Here is a 14,787-nt window from a genome sequence, read left to right on the forward strand (position 1 = left end):
TCTGGATACACTCCCTCTTCTCCATAACTAGAACAGATTCTTTCAGATGCATTTTTTTCAGCACCAAGAGGTACTATGAGAAACTGAAAGGTCATGGTGACAAATCCCAGCCAGTGCTAGCTACAGCTCCAGTGGCATTGCAGTAGGAGCAAACTTGGAGATAACAAATGGACTGCATCACCATTATCAGCCTGTTGGCTTGCGCACCACCAAAAGTCACCAGCAACCACTACACTATATAGCCCTGAAAAGTAAGGGAGGCCAAGAGCTTGATGCTGCTGGTGTTACTTCTCTGATTCAGCTGTTTGAACTATGACAAAGAAGAGTGGCAACAGGGCCCAGCTCTACGGAAAAGGTTCACAGACCCTCTGAGGCTGCTGGATGGACACAGGGAATTACCCAGAGAAAGCAGTTCAAAAGGGACATTGCAACCTACCATCGGAGCAGTCATCACCCATGTAACCATCCTCACAGACACACCGTCCGTCGATGCAGCGGCCCGCATTGTTGCAGTCGTTGGGGCAGGATCGTTCACGGCAGTCCTCCCCCGTGAAACCCTCGTGGCACACACAACGCCCATCAATGCAGCGCCCGTGCTGGTGGCAGTCATTGGGGCAGGACAGCTCGCCGCAGTCCTCCCCTGTGAAGCCCTTGTCACACTCGCAGCGCCCCTCCACACAGCGCCCACGGTTGTTGCAATCATTGGGGCACCGCAGCTCCCCACAGTCCTCCCCTGTGTACCCCTCGTTACACACACACTGCCCATTGACACAGAGTCCATGGTTGTTGCAATCGTTGGGGCACCGCAGCTCACCACAGTCATCCCCGATGAATCCCTCGAGGCACACACACTGCCCGTTGACACAGCGCCCGCGGTTGTTGCAGTCACTGGGGCACCGCAGCTCCCCACAGTCCTCTCCAATGAATCCTTCGTGGCACACGCACTGCCCGTTGATGCAGCGCCCGCGGTTGTGACAGTCATTGGGGCACCGCAGCTCCCCACAGTCCTCGCCCAGGTACCCCTCGTGGCAGATGCAGCGCCAGCCCACACAGCGCCCACGGTTGTGGCAGTCCTTCGGGCACCTCCTCTCACTGCAGTCATCCCCCACGAAGCCCTCGTAGCAGACACACAGTCCGTTCTCGCAGCGCCCATTGCCATTGCAGTTGTTAGGGCAGGTCAGCTCCCCACAGTCCTCCCCAGTGAAGCCCTCCTCGCAGAAGCAGGTCCCATTGACGCAGCGCCCACGGTCGAAGCAGTCATTGGGGCAGATGAGCTCGCTGCAGTCCTCGCCGGTGTAGCCCTCATTGCAGACACACTCATTGTCCACACAGCGCCCACGGTTGTGGCAGTTGTTGGGGCAGAGGGGCTCGCTGGAGTCCTCACCGGTGAAGCCCTCGTGGCACACGCACTGCCCGCTCATGCACCTCCCATGCACACTGCACCCCTGGGTGCAGAGCTCTTCGCTGCAGTCTGTGCCTGTGTACCCCTCAAAGCACATGCAAACCCCATCCACGCACTTGCCTTGGTCATTACAGTCAAACGGGCAGGTGGCCTGGCTGCAGTCCTCGCCAGTGAAGCCTTCATTGCAGACGCATTTGCCCTGGACGCAGAGGCCCCGGTTGAAGCAGTTGCGTGGGCAGTCCGGTTCAGAGCAGTTGGGGCCTTTCCAGCCAGGCTCGCAAATGCAGCCGCAGATCTCGATGCTGTAGTTGCCACGTCCACTGCAATAGGGTGTTGTGTCCAGGCGACCTGTACCAACGATCCAGAAAACTCATTACTGCCCTTGGCTCTGGGACGCATTAAGCCAGTGTGGCACACAAGACCTAAAAAGGGTTTGATTTTCCCAGCTCCCTGCAGGACATCATAATTACCAGAATCACCAAAGCTTTTGAATGAGAATTCCTCCTTCTTTCTCTAGTGAGATTTAGTTGACCAGGAATGCTTTAATTCGCACTAATGCCAGGGAAGAGCCCCTGCCAACTACTTGGTAAATGAGCATGCTGGATTACTCTGCCCTTCTCAAAATCCCTCTTCCACTGTTTTGAGCAGCTTTCCTGACTGCTTCATTAGGGCATGCACCATGAAGCATTATTCACCAATTCACTCCAGAACATAAAATGCCAGGCAGCATCCTGTATCATCAACTGTGAGACCGGCTCTGTGCTCGGAGGGACAGATTACTACTGATAAGACCTCTGTTTTCTCTCTTGTATGACCAATCTCTTACCTCAGTTTAAAAAACAGCTGGAAGGATACCTTTTTTCCCACTTCTCTAACTATTTGTACTTGTCTATTGCCTTATGTCCTGCTGCATTTTTATTGGTCTCTATTAAAGAAAACTTGGAAACGAAAATGGTTACATTGGCAGCTTACTCAAGGGGACAAAACGTGGAGCCAAGAGCCTGGACTGCATGAGTTTTAATCTTAACTCTGACACAGATTGTCACCATGCCCAAGTGCCGTACATGCTCAATGCCACAGCTACAAAGCAGCCCAGGCAGACTTCTGACCCACTGATTCATAAAACTGCAAAACTGTGAATGAGTGTATCTTGCAAGCTGGCATTCCCAGTTTTGATTACATTTCAAATTTAACAGGTTGACTTTTGTTCATTCTTGAAACAGATTTGAGTATCTACTCTAAACAAGATCTACAGCCTGCACAAGAATTTCCCCAAGAGCAGCTCCCCAGTCTGCCTTACCTTCTACTGCCTGGGAATTAGGACAGCATCCAGCCCCGCTGGCACACTGCTCCCGTAGGGAGGATACCAACCCCTCCAGCTCCTCTAGTCTGCTCAGCAGATCCTTAATGTCTGGGGCAGCTGCACAGCCACAAGCCCGGCGGGGTATGTTAATACGGTGCGTGAAGACAATCTGGTTCTCCTCGTTCACCGTGTGCTCCTCGTAATTCTTGACAGGCTCAATTTCCGCCTTCAGGTCTGCATCACCGCTTGCTGTACCCAGGTCCACAGAGCAAAGGGAGCCAACAGGTAACTTAATGTTGTAGACATGGTTAAAAACCACAGGTTGATTATCCTCTGGCAAGGTCACATTTAGCCCAGTCTCACGCTTCTGCCGGATAATTCGCTTGATGAGTCCGCCATTGACTTGCTGGTACAGCAAAGCTAAGATCGCACAGACCAAAACCTGGGTGGGGAGTCCCATTGTGGCGTTCAGTTCCTTTTCAAAGCTGATGGAGTCTTATATATGTTTGGCCTTTGTAGTCTGGAGCAGAAATTGGAGAGCCAGTTCAAACCAAGTTGGATATCCTTTCCTTTCCTGGCACACTTGTCCCCTAAAAGAAGAAGGAGCAGTGTAAGGGATGAACCGCAGTTACACCACCCAACGAAAGGCCTATGACACTGAATGAGTGCTGGCATCCTTAGAGAACATGGCTGGGGTGCTACTCAATGTGTGATCTCACTGCATCCAAGCTGCTGAGCTTGTTCTTATATACAATAACAATGCATTACCTTGTTTTCCAGGATCTCAGTGTGCTTGTGAACAAAATGTCACAAGACATGAATCTTGAAGGAAGCTACTATCATTTCCAATTTAGAGCAAGTATAATGGAGTACGGAAGGTTTAATTGCCTCAAGCAGAAGACTAGGGCAATGAAGCCTGCGGAGACTCGTCTCAACTGAAAACACTACTTTCAGACAGAGATAGGTGAAATAAACATATGTTCTGTTATGATTCAGCTGATGTTAAAAGTCTGTATTTCATTCATGCATTAGTCCACTGCTTGAAGGCTACTGAAGGCTGGATCATGTAAGAAACTTGAAACATTGTCAAAAGGCATATCATCAACACTACTAAGCTCATTGCAGCCCTTTTCCATATGCTTTAAATTATTCCAATTGCTTGGGAACCTGAACTCCAGGCCTTGTAGTCCAATAGTAAGTTTCACTATAGTGATGATTTGTCTACAGCATGAAGATAAACGGAGCTCTCTGGAGAACACTGCAGGTTGAAGGTTCTGGTGTCAGTACTTGTATCATAGCTAGCAATATTTTAGCATGGAAGTAGTGAGACACAACAGAAGATGAGACTCCAACAAGGGAGACACACTGTAAGAAACAATAGAAATACACGTGCACACACACAGACAAAAAAGGGAGAGGAAGAGAAGGAAAAGAAATCCTTTGACCATCTAAGTCCTTCAAGAAAGAGAGAAAGCTTTACATCAATACAGTCTTTTTAGCAAGTAGTACACTTTTTCACTAGGCAACATTTCCCACTGTCTGATCTTTTATCAGCTATAATACAAGAGCTCGCTTACGGTTACAAGCACCTGGCTGGGCGTACTAGCTCTTCCTGAAACTAATTCTTTTCAATTAGTTTCAATATTTCCTCTTCCTCCTCAGTCTGTAGTGGTTCCTTTCAAATGATATGAGCCAGGGGAGCTGAAGACATCTATTGACTTCCATGCAGAATCAACCCTTCGCATGTAGAGTGAGAACCAGAAGTAGCTAATGGACTGACTAAACAAGTGCACCTAATAAATGTCATCTTAGCATTTGTTTTCCTTTCTACTCCCAGAAAAGCTTGGTTAAATGGTTAGGTCAGTGACTGTGCTTTCACTAGTTGTAAGCTAGTGAAATGCCAGTAATGGAAGAAACAGCAATTTATTCTCTAAACACCACAGTTTTGATGATGATTCATTTGTCAGATGGGAGACTAGTTTCTTCCACCCTTCTGCTTCCCCCAAAACGTAGAGATAATTTTTTCCCATGCTATCCCAGCTGCTTTTGTGAAAGAATGACAATAATACATCAGACACTTGGCTGAAGTTAGTTTTTTTGTAGACAATGTTGAGCTCACAAAGAGTGAACTTCACCCCTTCTTATTAGGGAATAAATCAGAAGTAAACAAGCAGCAGTGGAGGCTTTTTTCTTGTCATGAAAAAGCATTCAGCTTTAAGCCATTTCTAACACTTAACCCATTTGTTCAAATATGTCTGCAACCTCTGTCTGCACCAGAAGAGATCACAAGGTAGCTAATAAAGAATAACAGAGGCAGACATGGTCCAGGTCTCATTTGTGACTCAGGCCAACTCCTAAGTTGGGTTGCCAGTTCATGAAACATGTTCAGGACAGTATTTGAAGTGGGATTTTACTCTCAAGCACTCCCACTTGGGGTTTGCAAATTGCTTTCCCTGCAATGAAATTCCATGCGCTATATACTTTTTGCCCTGAGACAAGGTCATATGGCTAAAATTGGTGCCTAATCCTCAAGTAGTTATTTAAGGGATGGGCTGCTTGACAGTTCCATCACCAATGGAAAATGGAACAAACTGGAAGCAGCTCCACATCTAATTCTTACTGAATTTTAGTGAAAGTTGAGCATCAATTTCCTTATGGCTTCTGTAAATCCCAGCCTACAAGAAAATGGGCCTTGCCCAAACCAAGGAAATTGATTGTAGTTTTTCTGCTGACTGACGCGAGTTTACATATCATTTTATGACGGTACAAACTGTGATTTTTTTAATATGCCTGGAAAATGAAAAACCTGTTTCTGACAAGAGCCACTGTTACTATTACCTTCACTATTGATGAAAGCCATGTGAACACCATTACTTTTACTGGATACTCATTGCATTAGAGTCAGCCAAACCTCTCAGCCTACAGATTATACTGGAAGACTTAATGTATCTTGGCTGACATCCTTTTGAAGTTTATGAAGAAGCATTGTGGCGGTCTAGAAGAAACATCCCCAGTGTCTGATCTGTGACTTCTGTGTTTTGACACCTAATGTGATGTCTGAGCTAGTTCAGATCAGGTGTTTCTCATCTGATCTGCCAAGGACACAGCATGATTAGCTGAGCTCCACTCCTAGATCTGAGATCTACAAAACAAGACACCTTCGTACAATTATTTATACATTAGCCATATTTTTGGCTGGAAGAACAAAGATGACATCCTTCTCTCCAACTCCCATTCCTCAAACATATCTAAACAACAGCTCAGACCACAATGGACCACCCAGGAGCAGGCCATTCTAGAGAAATGGAAGCCACAGCAACTGTCAGGCTTTGTTGTTCCTTCATTTTTCCTCATCTTCTTCCCTTCAGAATGGTTCATGTAGACTGCATTTTAAACCTGCTTCTTGGAGACATCCTGTCTATATTTTCTTTGCAGACATTAGCTGCTGGATTATTTACAGGCACCTGAAAGTCTTGGAGCAAGAGTTTGCAAAAGAAGATGACCCTTCTCATCATGAGTTTACCCCTGCTGCAATGCATATTAAAGGAGCTGGGTGATGTTTGCAGCATATGTCTCAGATATGTTGAGAGGCTTGTATGACCAAGAATGTGTCCATTTTTTACAAGCAGTTTGTGTAATATGGAATATTACTCGTCCTAATGAACTATGCCACTCATGTCTTCCTATCGTCCAGACTACAACACAACTGCTTCAAAAATCTTGGCAATGATTATGTGGCTGGTCTGCAAAATACTCTGCTTGTCCTGCAGAACAAAAAAATCTAGAGCTCGCGTTCTCCCAGTCTGATCACTGGCGTCTTCCCACAGCCATCACCCTCATTGGGCAACAGTTATCTTTCACTTCTCTCCTGTTTCCTTAGGTACAACCACAATATAAATAATAGGAGGTGCTGTGGCCTCTCACACATGTCTTAAATTTTCTTGATCGGGAGTGACTTCCTGCAGGACTGAATTTTGCAGTCATGTCACTTAATGAGTTGCGTACTGGCACCAGATAAAAAATAGATCCAAGAGCGTATCTATCTCTCGCAGTCATCTGAGGCCTGCTGTGCATATCTTTACTTCCAAGAACACTTAGGTAGCCTACCCAGCTGAGTACAGCTTGTGCAGGTACAGGCTGAACGATGAAACCTTGATCACTTACACTGGATGCACCAGCTATCATCGTAAAAGTACTTTTTTTTTTTTTTAAATTGTGCAAGACCTTTAGAGCACATAAACTTAATGAGCGATATATCTGAAATTGTTGGTCTAGGTGCCCAGGACAGAGATGTCAGTCTCTCTCTGATAATGTGCTGTCCATATCAACGCGGCATGGGAAGAGGGCATTTGGCAATGGCTCAGCCACCAGGGCAGTAGAGGTGTTGTAAGTTTGGAATCTGTGCAAGGAGAGTTGGGTTCAAGTTCAAGTCAGAAGAATATGAAGATAATATACATTTTTTCATCCCGGCCACAGGCTAAACTTGCTGTCTCCTCTCTTCTCCTTGGTCTTGGCTAGCTCAGAGGATGTTACTATTCACTTTAGAGTTTCTTTAGCCTATTAAAAAAAATAGAGACTATGAATTGAGAAGCTAATCATGGCATCTATGCAGTACCAGCTGATACAGAAAGAGATTCAAGAAAAAAAATTTTCCTTGTCTTGTATAAACACTAACTGTAGAAGTTAGATGTTATCCAAAGAGGAAAAAAAAGGCCATTCCTAGAAAAACACTCCTTAAAAATCTGTTGTTAGTAATACTCTTAATAATATGTGGTGGAAGTAAGATGGACTGTCCATAGCACAAAGGAAAGGAATAATTTTCATTTCCACTGCAGCCCTTTCATCTGAGGATCTGAAAGCACATCATAGTCTGGCTGTCAAAAGCTGAAACAATGTTAGTGTTATTTTTTTTTGTTTAGACATTCCCCCCTCCCGACATCAGAACTTTTTCAGGACCTTTCCATTTAATTAGAAATGTGTTTCTTAATAGGAAATTTTCAATCAGTCTTGAAAAAACCCCAGGAATCCTGACTCCCGGGGAATACTAAGCAAAGGTAATGTATGAATATTTCCCTTCCCCGAAGACATATTTGCTGGAAACCAGCAGGTGTGAGAAACTAAATTAATGTTTGCATAGTTTAAAGTCCTGCTGTACCACTCTAGTCTCTCTTGCAAATTCAGGAGTGGCAGAATTGTGAGATGATTTGTGGGTATGTGGAGCGATAAATATGCAAATAAGAACCCTGTGTGATTTTAATCAAAACAGATTACAGCAATGAAGAAATGGAGGTGTTAAAAAGTATCTCAGCTGTCCTTCTTAAAGGAGACAGAAGGCTGATTAGATTTGCTCAGACACCCTCTACATGTCATGACTTGGAAATTAGACTTAAAGAAGGCAGGAAAAAAAAAGAGAGAAAACGAAACAATTCCTCTCTAAACAGATACTTCCAACGTTACAGCAAGAGGGGATCAAATATTATCAGCATATATTGGATTCAAGCACATCTTGTTAAAATCTGCATAAAAGTAGCAATGGGCTGGATTCTGACAGAGAGCAAGGCTCAGTTGGAGAAGAGCCTTAGCCCTCTACAGAAAACATAAAATGGTGCATTTTGACGTTTGTTAATTGCTAACCCCAAAATAGTTTTCTGTGATCTGTTAATTGAAGAAACTTCACGTTTCAAGAATTTCCACTAAGGAGTGATCAGGCCATCTGTTCCCTCAAGACTGGGGTATCCAGCAGTGCACGTGTGTAGGCATCATGAGATCATGGTGCTCTTCTCTTTATCTATTGCCATACGGACAAAAGAGCCACATTAGGAATTTGATCTGACCTGGAATACTCCCTCTTTGCAGACACGGGGAATTTGTGTATTTTCTACAAGGAATACAAGCAGTGCTATTACAGAGGATTAATAAATTGAAACTGTCTGCCAGAGTGCATTTTTACAAGGCAAGGCTTCAAAAGATGCAAACTTTTAAAGAAAAAGTGCTAATGTAGCTTTGCCAAGAGCATGTGACTCTTGAGGCTCCAGGCATCTTCTCAAACACAGATGGATTAAGTCTGAAATAAATTGAAATGTTCTCAAAGAAAGAGACTGGGAGAGGGGCTGAAAGTTTTGACATGGCAGGCCAAAACACGAACGGTTCTGACTTCACCATCTTTCACTGCTGTTTTCCATACATTCGTAACTGCAGAAAATAATTTTCTTTCCATTCTCGATTCCAACAGGGCAAAAGAATCAGCAGGGGTACTCAGTGTCGGTCAAACTATAGTCAATCACAGTGCAGAGCAGAAATTCTTAACAGTCCTAAACCATCAGTACTGAACCTTTCCAGCAGAAATTATCAAAGCCAAATTGCTGCCTTTTTTTTTTCTTCTTTATTTACATTGTCTTCATTCTAAGGGCAAGAATTTCAAGGAGGCCAAATCTAGAGTAATTCAGAAAATCCATTGTGTTCCCCAAGGCTTACAGAGAAGGTGTGTGCAAAGAAATGCTGCAATTGTTTCAACAGCAATTAGACACCACAGATATGAATAGGTCCTTAGGATGTGAGGCTCCAGAGGGAAATACTCATAATTCAGAAATTTCTTTCAAAGTCTTAAATTGACTGCATGAAGAGAGGAAAAGAGGATCATAACTATCAAAGAAAAAAGAAAGAAGCCAATTCCCTCATTCTCAAAAGTTCTAACAGATAAAATGCAGTGTGATAAGCTGTAATCCATCCAGTTTCCAAGTTGCACTGTGAAGACTTACCTTTAATCTGTATTCAGACAACTTCACTTCTACCTCCATGGCCAGTTCATTAATAAAAAATGTCCTGCATATACTCTACAGTTTTCTATATAAGAAATCCCACATCTGGGAAACCCACAACTATGGACCCGGACTCAGTGACACACACACACGCCCCTTTATAAATACCAAAATGCAAAAGTGCTGATTTGAAAGCCTTTGCCCCCCCCCCTGCTCCAGATTTGCAGACTGAACCTATTCCCGGAAGTTAAAAGGAAAGAAAAGCATTAACCAAAAAGATCTTGCTGTCTGTGGATGTCCAACAACAGTGAAAAAGAGGGAGAAAGCACCCTCTGCAACAACTGCATGGAGAAAGAGACAGAGAGGAAACAACTGGGAAGAAAGTTTTAAAACATTTGTTTAACTAGAGAAGCATGAAGTCTAAAGATACATGGTGGTATAAGTACTAAAATCCACTTTCTGTTACAGAAGTGATTCAGTGATGTCCATAGCCCCAGAACAAGGGCCCCATGGCATCCATATGTGCTATAGGTGTGGCAGAAAGCCTTTTCTCCAAAAGATTTTGTAATTATAGTGGACAAACAAAGCGTCATTCCTCCTTTTCAAATATGGAAAACTGAGACACAGAGAGGCCAGCACTGAGAGAGCCGAGCTCCTAGAAACTTCCGCATTTAGGCCTAAGTATTTTACCTACTGCAAGACTGATGAAGCTGATCCAGCTTTGCTGAGTCCCATCGCAGTAGTTCAAACACAAGCACCTCCAGAAGGCATTTATAGCGCCTTACAGCACCGGACCCTAATACCATACTTTCCTTTTCATGAGTCTGCCTTTATGACTTAAATCCTTTTTATTTAAGGGCAAACTAGCAGTTTGTGTTTGATGTGGGTAAGCATCCACAACATGGAGCTCTGGGTACGCCCTGAAGCCACCTGTGTTTCATCTAGTGCTGGCACCGCACATTTAAAAGCAGTCCTCTTCATGGGACTGAGAACACTTACAAATATGGGCACTTTGAATGCAGAGATGGGAACAGATTTTCACAGTTAATTCATGGTAGATTTCTTAGCTCTCATAGATTAGAATTTTCATGTGCAGAATGCATCCATCATACAACCTGAGGGCCTTGCCCATGCCACTGGAATTACTAATAAAAACAAAACAAATTTTAGATTACCATAAATGAACCCTACAGTAGATTCTGGTAATCACTGGAATTGCAATCAAATTTATACCTCAGACTGTTTCAAAGAAGAGCAATTAAAACAAATGCACAGGTATTTTTTGCCCCATCCATCCCCTGAGGTCCTGCATTAAACATCACTCAGCTAAGTGTGAACTCTTTACTCCAGTTAATTTTTCATGTTTGGCTTCGGCTCTTAGATGACATTTCTACTTTGGGGAAGCTGTATAGTTTCTGGTTCACAGATCCTACTGTACATCATCTTTAAATAAAACCATTTGGATTCATTTTAGCCTCCACCCATTCTACCTTAGCTGAAAAGCAGCACATAGACAGGGCTTTGCCAAGGCTGTTTTGGAAGGAATTTTAATTAATTGCTTTGTGTACAATTTAGAATTTAGTAAAGGCTCATATTTCAAAGCCATCAGCATGACAGTGCCACAAAAGGGGAAGGAAAAATAACCCACTGAAGCCAACATCCATAAAAATGTGAAAGAGCAATGGTAAATTCTGAATGATAAGCATAAAAGGAGCCCCATGAGAGACTCAACCTTCTGTTGTACAGTGACTTTTGAGTTAAATTAGCATGATTATTCCATTATAAACTACTTTGTTTCAAAAGTTTTGTACTCTTAGCCATAGAAAATCTCTCTAGGTCTATCCTTGTTCAGGATCTCAGAGAGAGAACAGACCTTTCCAAACTAAACAATGAGTTTGGCTGTTTTCAAAGCAGAGCAAAAGTTCAGAGATCAGAGGTGGTCTTCTTCCAGTATCAGTAACACCTTTGATCAATAAAGTATTAAATATAATGAGCAAATCTCATGAATAACATGAAAAATTAAGTCAGCTGGCAGAGATACAGCTGGGAGAAAAAGACTGCTGAAAACATGCAATAATTAAACAGAAGTGAAAAACAGATTATGTGATGAGGTGCTGCAATAACAGGATATTGAACTCAACAACCAAGAAGTGCCTCCCAGTTTCATAGTCCTAAAGACTTTTTTGATTTATGTTTCTTAGGAATTACCTGGCTGATGATGAGAAAAGCAAAGAAATTCTGCCTGAACATACTGCTGCTGCTATTGCTATTTCATCAAGAGCAAAGGAGCAAGAACTCAGAGGAGAGCCAGGTGTGTGGAAATGGCACTGAGCTGGGACTTGTGAGATCTGAGGTCATTCCTAATTTCTGGCATGAGTTTAGCCAAGTCAATTATCATCCTGAGTTCTAATAAGTCTATTGCAGATTTGCACCCTAAACAAAGTGCAAATAAATAAATTACTTAATTATTTTTATGTTTCCAATTGTTCCTCTAGAGAGATTCTTCAGTTTACCCTCTATGAAAGGACTTTGCCTGCTCTCAATTTTTCTGCCTAAGTTCTATGATCTTCATGCCAGAGGTTGTCTCTTAATGCATTTATATACTACCTATATTAGAGGAAGCCCCAAGTATGTTAAACAATAGTAGCCAAGTGGCTACAGTTCTTAATAAGGTTTAATCACAGCCACCTTTTAAATAGGCCACAGATAGACAGTAGACAAGATTGATGGTGAAAAGGGCAAATGAAATGCCTTTGGAAATTATACAATCTGGCTAGAGCAGAGCTGCTCTGAAACAACTACCGTGTTGTTTAGGGCTGCTGGGTATAAGATACTTTTGTTAAGGCCATGCCTACGCAATTATTTATAGAATAAACTCAGCGCTTCCTTTGGAGGCATTCCAGAGGCCAGCCACCATTGGAGGAAATTAAATAACAAACCTGCATTGAACATTATTAAAAGAAGATTAGTCTTACGGAAATGCCTTGTGTTACTATAAGGAGATTTCCATTTCAAGTGCGTTGGGGTGGTGGGCAGCAACAGACCCTGCCACAGTTCACACAGCCAGCGGTGCAGGGCAGCCAACAATGTGGCAGAACCTGCACACCTTCTGCTCCGCGTACCGCCCTTGCACAACTCCTGCAGGATGCGTGAGGGGCCACTACCCCTGAACGTTGCCTCCTGCAGATAACTTCAAAGTTGTATATTAGGGCTGTCATGCCTGTTGTCCCTTAAAGAAATGTAAAGGTACAGCATGCATTGTAGCGTGATGCTCTCATAACGGCTTGAACCCTCACTTAATCAAAATGATCACGAACATCAACTGGAAAACCTCAAGAACAAGGTTTTGCAACATCTGTTGTCCCACAAACAGGTATCACAAGTGTTATACAGAATTCACATTTACAGGATCAGACCCTAAGGAAATGGCATCTACTGAATCCTAGAATAACCCAGTTTCTCTTGACTCGTGTCAGAGTCTTATGTTTATCTAAACACAGTTGTTTATATGAGAAGCATCCGACGTGACATTACATAATAATTGTACACAGCCAGCCAGACTCAGGAAGAGACCCATACTAAACACAGCAATCAAAAGCTCTTAATAACTCATTTTTGGTACCACAAGAATTAATAAAATTATCTGAGTTCAAAATGAATTAAGATAATTGCTGAGTGACTTAGATGTGTAATGCAGAATTAATCAGACCATGCTCATAACTTGGTGTTTAATCTCTCATGTAATACACTGTTAAATGTGCATAATTGGAAACAAATAAATGATACATCTCAGTCTGAGTTGCAGATGTGTTGCCTTCCAGCATGCTCATGGGCTCCTGACTATGGATAATGTGGCTTATACCAAATATGCCTCCAGCTTGTGGCTTGGCAGGATCTTGCTTTTTTAGTTCATCTCACTTCAACAACTGCAGAAGCCTTTCCTGCCTTTTCTTGGAGACCCGAAGGTCTCTGCTGCTATACCTTGTCCAGCAAAAGCATGCCAGGGTGGGAGGCTGCACTGCTCTCCAGGTCCTCCTCTTCACTCACAGGGGCAAGACAAGCAATGTCTTTACACCCAAACTGAGATTTCAAAGCACCTGGCTAGAAATCCACATACTTCCTGAGAAGCACCAATAAAAAGGATATCCTAAGGATATCGATGCTGTCCGGTATTAGGTGCTAGATACCCTGAGAGCATCAAGGCAATACAATGGTGTCACTTCTTATATATTAGGGAGGGATGCGTGCTACCTTCTGGCAAAGGATTAGTTTTGAGAGCGCTGTGTGTGACCCCACAAGCGTTCCCAGAGTCAGCTCCTGGCTGCCAAGGCTCTGAGCACCCAACAAAACCAAGACAGACAATGGGAGTTGTGAGTGAAAACCAGACTTGCTCCACGACTGCAAACTTGTGCCAGAGCTCACTGGTTCCAGGAGGGCAATGGCCCAAAGGCACAGTCCAGCCAGCAGCTTTTGAGTGCACGGCAGGCTATCTGTGACCAGGAAAATCTGCCTCTTGTGCTGAATTTCCATACGCGTTTAATCCCAGTGACTGAGGAAGACACTGGCAAAGCATATGCCCTGCCTAATGGAGGCGAATAAAGCACTTAGCTGCAAATGGCGCCTAACATTTATTTTGGGTGTGCGATGGAGTCTGAACTCATGTGATAGAGTAATCCTGTCGATGAGGTCATGTGTTCCTCTGAAGGGGCTTCTTTGTACCCCGGGTTAGTTAGCAACGCTTTTTCTGTTATCAAGCATCTGATTAAACTCACAAAAGAAGGGTCTTTAAAAAACAGTCTCAGGCAGAATTGAGAAGTGAATAAATAAATTGGTTTTTTTTTTCCTTTCATTTTATCCAACAGGAAAAAGAGAGAGGAATAAGATGGGAAAGGGGCACAAGAAAGGGGTTCATTGTTCTCAGATGAGAGAACAAAGGTCTTAATCGATTTTCAAATTTTCTACGGAGCCCAACCCTGTGGCAGATACTAGTTATACACACCCATGTGGCAAATTTCACCTTGAAGGATCACAGTGCACTATCCAAATAGCACAAGCCTCCCAGAAGCCATCCTATGCCTCTCACTGCTGGCGTGACACAGCACCTACCTTCTGCAGTAGTGAAATCCTTTACCAAAACACTGGGCTTTTGTTCCATTATGGGGGAGGTAAACTAAAATGTGTCCCCAATTTTTATTTGACTTGAAGAAAGACTTAGCCCTTTGGATGAGGATATTTTTTGTCCTGTAGTTCAGACAACTTTTGTAATGCTTTGTAGCACCCCTTCCCATGTGGCAGGAACACAAGCTCAGCTCTGACAGCAGGGA

General features: G+C 43.4%; 1 protein-coding gene across 1 annotated transcript in view; it reads right to left on the reverse strand.

Moving 5' to 3' along the window:
• Positions 1-3,165, reverse strand: part of TNC (tenascin C) — a 47,536-nt gene extending 44,371 nt beyond the window's left edge. Inside the window, exons 1-2 of the mRNA XM_009319268.1 lie at positions 2,703-3,165; positions 437-1,750 (exon numbers count right to left, since the gene is read on the reverse strand). Of these exons, the coding sequence (XP_009317543.1) occupies positions 437-1,750; positions 2,703-3,165 (1,777 nt within the window). The remainder of the gene's footprint in view (positions 1-436; positions 1,751-2,702) is intronic.
• Positions 3,166-14,787: the final 11,622 nt, after the last annotated feature.

Source organism: Pygoscelis adeliae, unplaced genomic scaffold (genome assembly GCF_000699105.1).
Source record: "Pygoscelis adeliae isolate BGI_AS28 unplaced genomic scaffold, ASM69910v1 Scaffold270, whole genome shotgun sequence".
Classification (NCBI taxonomy): Eukaryota; Metazoa; Chordata; class Aves; order Sphenisciformes; family Spheniscidae; genus Pygoscelis; species Pygoscelis adeliae.